This window comes from Apodemus sylvaticus, chromosome 6 (genome assembly GCF_947179515.1).
Source record: "Apodemus sylvaticus chromosome 6, mApoSyl1.1, whole genome shotgun sequence".
In the NCBI taxonomy this organism is placed as follows: domain Eukaryota; kingdom Metazoa; phylum Chordata; class Mammalia; order Rodentia; family Muridae; genus Apodemus; species Apodemus sylvaticus.
The window spans coordinates 40,808,526-40,818,787 of NC_067477.1; the positions used below are offsets into that span (position 1 = coordinate 40,808,526).

The following is a 10,262-nucleotide window of genomic DNA, read 5'->3' on the forward strand; positions in this document are numbered from 1 at the left end:
TTGGCTAGGAAGTATAGAATGTTACTAACATTAGCTTATTTTGTTTAGTTAGTTTGCAGTCCTAGGAATTGGATAGAGGGCCTTTTCATGCTAGGTAAGTGTTTTGCCACATCTACTTAGCCCTTTCAGTGTATTTTTAATGGGTTTTCCTGTTTGTGTATAGAATATGACCTTAGGGAAAGTTGTAATTTTCCCTAAGATATTAGACTAAAAAATGAAAACGTGTTCCTTCTTTAGCGTACATACATTTTAGATAATGAATAAAGTTGTTGAGGATAAATTTTTTGTGAGTTATTAGTAATAACTATTACTATTAGTAATAGTAATTTACTATTTTCATCATTCCTAAATATTGTCCATATATTGTCTTGATTTCAAGTTCTGGTATGGAAAAACTGTGTGATATATTGTATATTTTTTTCTTTTCTCATCAGAAGTGGAATTTAATTTTTTATGGCCACTGCATATGATTTATACCAAAAGATAATAAAGAAAAAATGTAACTGAGCAATTAAAACAGTTTTTATTTTAGTAATCATTCACATTGTGGTTGGAGCAGAAGCAGGTGTATATGATGAAGAGTAGATTTGAAGCTGCATGAGAACCATCCATTCCTTACCCACTGTTTATTTTGTGTGCATTGCTAAGAATAGTTTGCTTTTGGAAGCCAGGAGAATATTCTTTATGGTAAAGGAAAGGTAAAGGTAAATTCTCAAGGAATAGCTAGTCAAGAATAGTCACTCCTCAGTGAACTTGTTATGAAGTTTGTGGTGATGTAGCTGCTGCTTCATGCTGCATACTAGAACCCCTATAGAGCCACAGTGAGTTCAGATTGGCCCATTCCAGCTGCATTTCTTTCTTTCTTTCTCTTTCTTTCTTTCTTTCTTTCTTTCTTTCTTTCTTTCTTTCTTTCTTTCTTTCTTTCTTTCTTCCTTCCTTCCTTCCTTCCTTCCTTCCTTCCTTCCTTCCTTCCTTCCTTCCTTCCTTCCTTCCTTCCTTCCTTCCTTCCTTCCTTTCTTTCTTTCTTTCTTTCTTTCTTTCTTTCTTTCTTTCTTTCTTTCTTTCTTTCTTCTTCTGTATTAATAATTTAAAAATTATTTTATTTTTATTTACTTTTTTAGTATACTTTTTTGTTTGCGTGATTATAAAATTATATATACAATTCCTTGCTAATTGAGTTATCTAGTTTTTTTCCTGAGTGGCTTTAGTAATTTCAAGGAACTTTTCTTCTGAGTTGCCACGTTTATCAATATGTTGCTATTCATAATGGCTTCTTTTTTTTTTTTTATTAGATATTTGCTTTATTTACATTTCAAATGGTATCCCCTTTCCTCATTACCCCTCCAAAAACCCCCTATCCCATCCCCCTCCCCAAGCCAGCTGCATTTCATAGTGCAAGCACATTTCTTAATTGGATGAAAAAGAGTTCGTTAATCACAAATGGAAGGAAGCTAATGAGAGATTAAACAGAAGATTCACTGGAGAACTTTTCACACTAGTATAATAAGTCAAGAGCATACACTTTCCTTGTTTCCAGTTTCATTTAAGGTGGGATTGGGAAGAAACTGTGTAAAATAAATCAGAAAAGGCAACCACCATAATCCAGCTAAGTATCCACAACCTAAAATGGCAACCATAGGAGATAAAAAAGCATATAGTCATGGTGTTAGATTGCAGAACAGATCTTACATGTGCAGTTTAACTGATTACAGAGTATTTAAAAATATACATATGAATAAAGGGGTAAGAGAGTCATTAAGAGGGAAGTTAGAATTTTCTGCTTTTCTGGGAAGTTATAAAGAGACTTGGATATACTGAAGTGGATATTACCAGAAATATAAGCATCCAGCGGGACATTGACAAATCCCAGAGCATAGTAGAGCTATTTTGGAGAATATGGTGGAAATGGTGAAAGATGCCCACGGGAGAGAGTTGGACAGAAAAGATAACATAAAAAACATATACTTACCTATAAAGAGAGAGAATGTCAGAGAAGTCAAGAAAAAAAATAACTAGGAGCCAAGTCTTTATCATCCAACATAGATGCTGATTACAAAAGGAGGTGGTCTCCTGGTTAGGAGAAAACAGTGAAATCTGTATGTTTGAAGTTTCATTTAACCTTCAGGAGAACATGTTTCACTTTATATCTGAAGGAAAAAAAATATTGAAAGGATGCTGAGATAGTAGACACAGTGCATGCAATTTGTTTTGTTTTTGTTTTTAGTGTATATGGAGTTTTGCCTGTGTATGGATGTATGTGTATCGTGTGTTTGGACTTGGTGCCTGTGAGAGGCAAAATGAGCACATCTTAACCCCTGGAACTGGCGTTTCAGATGGTTGTAAGCTGCCATGGTGCTGGGAACTGAACCCAGGTCCTCTAGAAGAGAAGCCAGTGTACTCTTGGCCAGACAGCCATGTTGCCAGCTCCATAAGTAGGTCCTTCAACAATTTTGTAGGGGAAGAAAGAGAAAAGCCATGTACGTACATTTTTTCTATGTAGAGAACAAAGGCTTTACTTGAGAAGGACTATCAAAAGATTCTAATCAAGAGAAGAAAGTGACTGAGTTCTGAAAATACATAGTGTATGGGTTATTCTTGACAAATAGAAATAGATTTAAGTAGGGATTGGGGAAAAGGAGCAGTGACAGAGACCTTCACATTGGAGGGAGAAGATCAGAAGGGAAGAGTGAGCATGAGATGAGACAGAAGAATCTGTTGAGGTGAATCAGGTTAGGATAACAAACAAGGTATGTAACAGATACTAATGAATATTTAGTAGTGAGTTTGCTTGATAAATAGAAGGGTTTTAAGGATAAGCTGTGGCAGCTAACTTGGATCTCTGTACAGAATGTAATCAAGCTTTTCTCCAGGGTTATTCAACTCAACAGTGGCAAGGAAAGTAGTGTAATGTGCCCCTGGACTAGGTGTCAGGTACTGGGACAAATGATTACAAAAATTTACAAAGTGCTTTGTTGAAATTACAGCCAAAATCCTAGATGAGTAAAATGCAATATGAAGATGTTAAAAGCACAGATGATAAAGAGAAAATCTAATGAAGGACTGAAAAGTGTGAAGGGCAGAAGTTGTGAATAGTTTTTTTAGAGTTGGCTATATGTCTGGTATGTCTAAATGTTAATGCCTGAGTTTAATCTCGGTTGGTAACTAGAAAAACAAGATTTGGATTTAAAATTGATGGCCATGATGCTGTTAGAGGAACACAAAAAGGACATAAATGAATCTCTTAAAGAAATACAGGTGAACATGAATAAATTAGAAGTCCTTACAATGGAAATGCAAAAATCACTTAAAGAAATTCAGGAGAATATGGGTCAACAGATAGAAGCCAATAAAGAGGAAACACAAAAATCACTTAAAGAAATGCAGGAAAAATTGAGTCAACAGGCAGAACTCTTGAAAGAGGAAACACAAAAATCTCTTAAAGAATTACAGGAAAACACAAACAAACAAGTGAAGGAACTGAGCAAAAGCATCCAGGATCTAAAAACAGAAGTAGAAACAACTAAGAAATCACAAAGGGAGACAACCTTGGAGATAGAAAACCTTAAGAAAAAATCAGGGGCCATAGATGCAAATATCAACAACAGAATACAAGAGACAGAAGAAAGAATCTCAGATGCTGAAGATACTATAGAAACCATTGACTCAACAGTCAAAGAAAATGCAAAATGCAAAAAGCTTGTAACCCAAAACATCCAGGAAATCCAGGATACAATGAGAAGACCAAACCTAAGGATTATAGGTATAAATGAGAGTGAAGATTTACAACTTAAAGGGCCAGCAAATATCTTCAACAAAGTTATGGAAGAAAACTTCCCTAACCTAAAGAGAGAGAGATGCCCATGAATATACAAGAAGCCTACAGAACTCCAAACAGACTGGACCAGAACAGAACTACCTCCTGTCACATAATAATCAAAACCCCAAATGTACTAAACAGAGAAAGAATATTAAAGGCAGTAAGAGAAAAAGGGCAAGTAACATATAAAGGAAGACCTATCAGAATTATACCAGACTTCTCACCAGAGACCATGAAAGCTAGAAGATCCTGGGCAGATCTCATGCAGATTCTAAGAGAACACAAATGTCAGCCAAGACTACCCAGCAAAACTCTTCAATCACCATAGATGGAGAAACCAAAATATTCCATGACAAAACCAAGTTTACACAATATCTTTCCACAAACCCAGCCCTACAAAGGATAATAGGTGGAAAATGCCAATACAAGGAGGGAAACTACACCCTGTAAAAAGCAAGATAGTAACCTTCTTTCATCAAACCCAAAAGAAGATAACCACTCAAATATAAAAATAACATCAAAAATGACAGGAAGTAATAGTCATTATTCCTTAATATTTCTAACATCAATAGACTCATCAATCCCCTAATAAAAAGATACAGACTAACAGACTGGGTAAGGAAACAGGACCCTACATTTTGCTGCATACAGGAAACACACCTCAGTGTCAAAGACAAAAACTACCTTAGAGTAAAAGGCTGGAAGACAATTCTACAAGCAAATGGTCTCAGGAAACAAGCCAGAGTAGCCAGTCCTAATATCAGATAAAATTGACTTTCAACCTAAAGTCATCAAAAGAGACAGGGAAGGACACTTCTTGCTGGTCAAAGGAAAAATCCACCAAGAAGAACTCTAAATTCTGAACATCTATGTGCCAAATGCAAGGGAACCCTTATTCGTAAAAGAAACTTTACTAAAACTCAAAGCACACATTGCACCTAACACAATAATTGTGGGTGACTTCAACACTCCACTCTCCTCAATGGACCGATCAGGAAAACAGAAACTAAACAGGGGCACAGTGAAACTAATTGAAGCTTTGGACCAATTGGATTTAATATATATTAATATTTATATATTAATATAAAACATTTCATCCTAAAGCAAAAGAATATACCTTTTTCTCAGCACCTCATGGTATGTTCTCCAAAATCGACCATGTAATTGGTCACAAGACAGACCTCAACAAATATAAGAAGATCAGACTAATCCCATGCCTCCTATCAGATCACTGTGGAGTAAGAGTGGTTTTCAATAGCAACAAAAACGACAGAAAGCCTACATACACATGAAGGCTGAACAATACTCAATGATACCTTGGCCAAAGAAGAAATAAAGACTTTTTAGACTTTAATGAAAATGAAGGCACAACATACCCAAATCTAGAGACACAATGAAAGCAGTGCTAAGAGGAAAACTCATAGCCCTGAGTGCCTCCAAAAAGAAACTGGAGAGAGTGTACACTAGCAGCGTAACAGCACACCTGACAGCTCTGGAACAAAACGAAGCTATTTCACCCTGGAGGAGTAGAAGACAGGAAATCATCAAAGTCAGGGCTGAAAGCAATCAAGTGGAAACAAAGAGAACCATACAAAGAATCAACAAAACCAGGAGCTGGTCCTTTGAGAAAATCAATAAGATAGCTTAACCCTTAGCCAGATTAACTAAAGAGCACAGATACAGTATCCAAATTAACAAAATTAGAAATGAAAAGGGAGATAGATAAACCCTTAGCCAGATTAACTAAAGAGCACAGACATAGTATCCAAATTAACAAAATTAGAAATGAAAAGGGAGATATAACAGCAGAAACTGAGGAAATTCAAAAAATCATCAGATCCTACTACAAAAGCCTGTACTCAACACAGCTGGATAATATGGAAGAAATGGACAATTTCCTAGACAGATACCAAATACAAAAATTAAATCAGGATCAATTGGATCATCTAAACAATAACCCCTAAAGAAATAGAAGGGGTCATAGAAATTCTTCTAACCAAAAAAAAAAAAAAAAAAAAAAAAAAAATCAAAGGACCATATAGATGGTTTTAGTGCAGAGTTCTATCAGACCTTCAAAGAAGCCCTAATACCAATACTCTTCAAACTATTCCACAAAATAGAAGGGACAATTACGCTGATACCAAAACCACACAAATCCAACAAAGAGAACTTTAGATCAATTTCCCTTATGAACATCGATGCAAAAATACTCAATAAAATTCTTGCCAACCAAATCCAAGAACACATCAAAACGATCATTCACCAGTGATCAAGTAGGTTTCATCATAGGGAATTCAGGGATGGTTCAATATATGGAAATCCATCAATGCAATCCACTACATAAACAAACTCAAAGAAAAAACCCACATGGTCATTTCATTAGATGCTGAAAAAGCATTTGACAAAATTCAGCATCCTTTCATGCTAAAAGTCTTAGAAATAACAGGAATTCAAGGCCCATACCTAAACATAGTAAAAGCAATATACAGCAAACCATTAGCCAACATCAAACTAAATGGAGAGAAACTTGAAACAATCCCACTAAAATCAGGGACTAGACAAGGCTACCCTCTCTTTCCATATATATTCAATATAGTACTTGAAGTTCTAGCTAGTGCAATTAGACAACAAAAGGAGATCAAAGGGATACAAATTGGAAAGGAAGAAGTCAATCACTATTTGCAGTATGATATGATAGTACTGAAGTGACTCCAAAAACTTCACCAGAGAACCCCTACAGCTGATAAACAACTTCAGCAAAGTGGCGGGATATAAAATTAACTCAAATCAGTAGCCTTCTTATACTCAAAGGATTATCAGGCTGAGAAAGAAATTAGGGAAACGACACCCTTCACAATAGTCACAAACAATATAAAGTATCTTGGTGTGACGCTAACCAAACAAGTGAAAGATCTGTATGACAAGAACTTCAGGTCTCTGAAGAAAGAAATTGAAGAAGACCTCAGAAGATGGAAAAATCTCCCATGTTCATGGATTGGCAGGATTAATACAATGAAAATGGCCGTCTTGCCAAAAGCAATCTATAGATTCAATGCAATCCCCATCAAATCCCAACTCAGTTCTTCATAGAGTTAGAGCAATTCTCAAATTCATCTGGAATAACAAAAAACCCAGGATAGCTAAAACTGTTCTCAACAGTAAAAGAACTTCTGGAGGAATCAGTATCTTGGACCTCAAGCAATACTACAGAGCAATAATGTTAAAAACTGCATGGTATTGGTACAGTGACAGGCAGGTGTATCAATGGAATAGATTTGAAGACCCAGAAATAAACCCACACACCTATAGTCACTTGATCTTCGACAAAGGAGCTGAAAATATCCAGTGGAAAAAAGATAGCCTTTTCAACAAATGTTACTGGTTCAATTGGAGATCAGCATGCAGAAGAATGCAAATTGATCCATTCTTATCTCCTAGTACTAAGCTCAACTCCAAGTGGATCAAGGACCTCCACATAAAGCCAGACATACTGAAACTAATAGAAAAGAAACTGGGGAATACCCTTGAGGACATGGACACAGGGGGAAAGTTCCTGAAGAAAACACAAATAGCTTATGCTCTAAGATCAAGAATTGACAAATGGGACCTCATAAAATTACAAAGTTTCTGTAAGCCAAAGGATACCATCAAAAGGACAAAACTGGAACCAACAAATTGGGGAAAGATCTTCAGCGACCCTGCATCTGACAGTGGGCTAATATCCAATATATACAAAGAACTCAAGAAGTTAGACCCCAGAAAACCAAGTCACCCTATTAAAAATGGGGTACAAAGCTAAACAAAGAATTTTCACCTGAAAAACTTCGGACGGCTGAGAAGCAACTTAAAATGTTCAACATCATTAGTCATTAGGGAAATGCAAATCAAAACAACCCTGAGATTTCACCTGACAGCAGTCAGAATGGCTAAGATTAAAAACTCAGGAGACAGTAGGTGCTGGTGAGGATGTGGAGAAAGAGGAACACTCTTCCACTGCTGGTGGGATTGCAAGCTGGTAGAACCTCCTTGAAATCAGTCTGGCTGTTCCACAGAAAACTGGCCATAACACTTCTGGAGGACCCTGCTATACCACTCCTGGGCATATACCCAGAGGATTCCCCAGCATGTAATAAGGATACATGCTCCACTATATTCATAGCAGCCCTATTTACAATAGCCAGAAGCTGGAAAGAACCCAGATGTTCCTCAACAGAGGAATGGATACGAAAAATATGGTATATATCCATAATGGAGTACTATTCAGCCATTAGAAACAATGAATTCATGAAATTCTTAAACAAATGAATGGATCTGGAGAACATTATCCTAAGTGAGCTAACCCAGTCTCAAAAGAACACTCATAGTATTCACTCGCTGATAAGCGGATATTAGCCTAGAAGCTTGGAATACACAAGAGACAATTCACATGTCAAATGATGCCCAAGAAGAACAAAGGGGTGGCCCCTGGTCCTGGAAAGGCTCAGTGCAGCAGTGTAGGGGAATACCAGGACAGGGAAGTGGGAAGGGGTGGATGGGGGAACAGGGGGAGGGAAGAGGGCTTATGGGACTTTCGGGGAGGGGGGGATCCAGGAAAGGGAAAATCATTTGAAATGTAAATAAAGAATATATTAAATAAAAAAAGAAAGAAAATATCCAGTCTGTAAAATGAAAATATTGGTAGTTTCACATCTCAAAGATACTAGCAGGACTCATGAAGAGAAGGAACAAGAAAAATATGTTAGAGAAAGAAGATGTTAGGTCTGGATGGGGATATTGGTTGAAGACAGCAGATGCCGAGGTGGATTTCTGTAGGGTGTTGACTGTTTTCTGTGTTCTCACTATGGCTGTCAAGCCTGCCTCTTACAACACGTTCTCCTGGTGACTACTCGGTCTCACTGAATGGGAAATTTCCATAGCTGCTGTGTTTCTTAAGGTCCTTGTACACTTTGCTATTCAATAACTTAGGTCTGATCAAGACCCTGTACATAAGCTGCTTCTCCCCACTGGACTTGTCCTGGGCTCCCAACAAATGAGAACTCTGTGTAGACTTGATCTGTCTCAGTATCCTCTTGAGCCACCCAGCCTGTCTAAAACTTAGCCTAAAACTGATGAGCACAGTGAGAAGAATACAAATTTATACAGCTTCAGCCTCAGCCAAACAAAGGGGCAGTTGGCAAGTCAGGGTGGGAAAAGAGAAACATTCAATGAACAGTGAAATGGAAGAGTTCTTTGAGCTTCATTCCATTATTTAAAATCTCGAACTCATGTTTCTATACTCAGGAGGCAGTGTGTCAGATACTTTATTAACAAAGTTAGTATAAAAATAATGCAGTCTACTTCATAGGATAATTGCAGGATTAAATTTGATAATCTATATAAACACAAACTTACTAAATACAGTAAATATTTCATCTACTAATGCTATTAATAGTGACAGTGACACCTGTAAATCTATATGTCTTGCACAAGGTGGGATGGGATGAGTTACTGAGTGTGCTGTAAATAACACTTGTGACTCCTAACAACAGAAAGAGCACTGGTGCTTCACATTTGTCACCTCTGTGTAGTAGGAATCCCTCCATTCAAGTGATTTGTAAAGGTTTGTATCTTCACAAAAATAGATTTTTAGTAAATTTGAGGACAGGAATTTATATGGAACCAATGGAAGTTGTTGACAATAAAGCAAATCTACTAGAATGGGCTAGAGAATTATGTTTCCAGGGCCGAAGCTAGAAATGATTAGGACTAGGACTATAAAGAATAAGGGGATAACCTAGAAGATGATGCCATAGAGGGCATAGAGATAGATACTCACAGAGATCTTCAGGGACAGCAACCAGAACCAGAACAGGATAAGCTCAGAAGTTAAGAAAGAGGAGAAACAAATCTATTAAAACCTGGATTCACTTTAGATGGTTTGTGGATCCTCGGTTGTTGGAAAACCTTACTTTGAAAATGAAGAAACTTCCTCCTGCATGCTCAGTAATTTAGCCCATATTCCTAGACTTTGAAATTTGACCTGAAAGAGTATGATTTTATTTTTAAGGGATTGGTTCACTGCATGAAAGTACATTGTTCACTTAAGAGACTTAGTCTCATGTCTTTCTAACTCTCTCTCTTTCTATTGACAGGTAAATGGCCAAGACCTGAAGAACCTGCTGCACCAAGATGCTGTAGACCTCTTCCGTAACGCAGGATATGCTGTGTCTCTGAGAGTACAGCACAGGGTAGGTATCACTTACATCTGGGTCTGGGGCAGTAGGCTGTTACACTGTTCTTGTGAATAAACTTGTAATCTTCAAAATCTGTTTTACTTTATCTTTTGTTATGACTGCCTAGCATAGGCAGGAGTTCTTCAGCATTTCTGCCTACCAGTAAAAGAAGTGTGTAACCCAGGTACTGCCTTCAGTGGATTAAAGCTTGATTAAGTGAAAATGAAAAGAAA

The 10,262-nt window shown here is 37.1% G+C and overlaps 1 protein-coding gene across 1 annotated transcript in view; it reads left to right on the plus strand.

Moving 5' to 3' along the window:
* The window catches only part of Synj2bp (synaptojanin 2 binding protein), a 36,958-nt gene that overhangs the window by 19,207 nt on the left and 7,489 nt on the right, over positions 1-10,262 (plus strand). Inside the window, exon 3 of the mRNA XM_052185536.1 lies at positions 9,949-10,044. Within this exon, the coding sequence (XP_052041496.1) occupies positions 9,949-10,044 (96 nt within the window). The remainder of the gene's footprint in view (positions 1-9,948; positions 10,045-10,262) is intronic.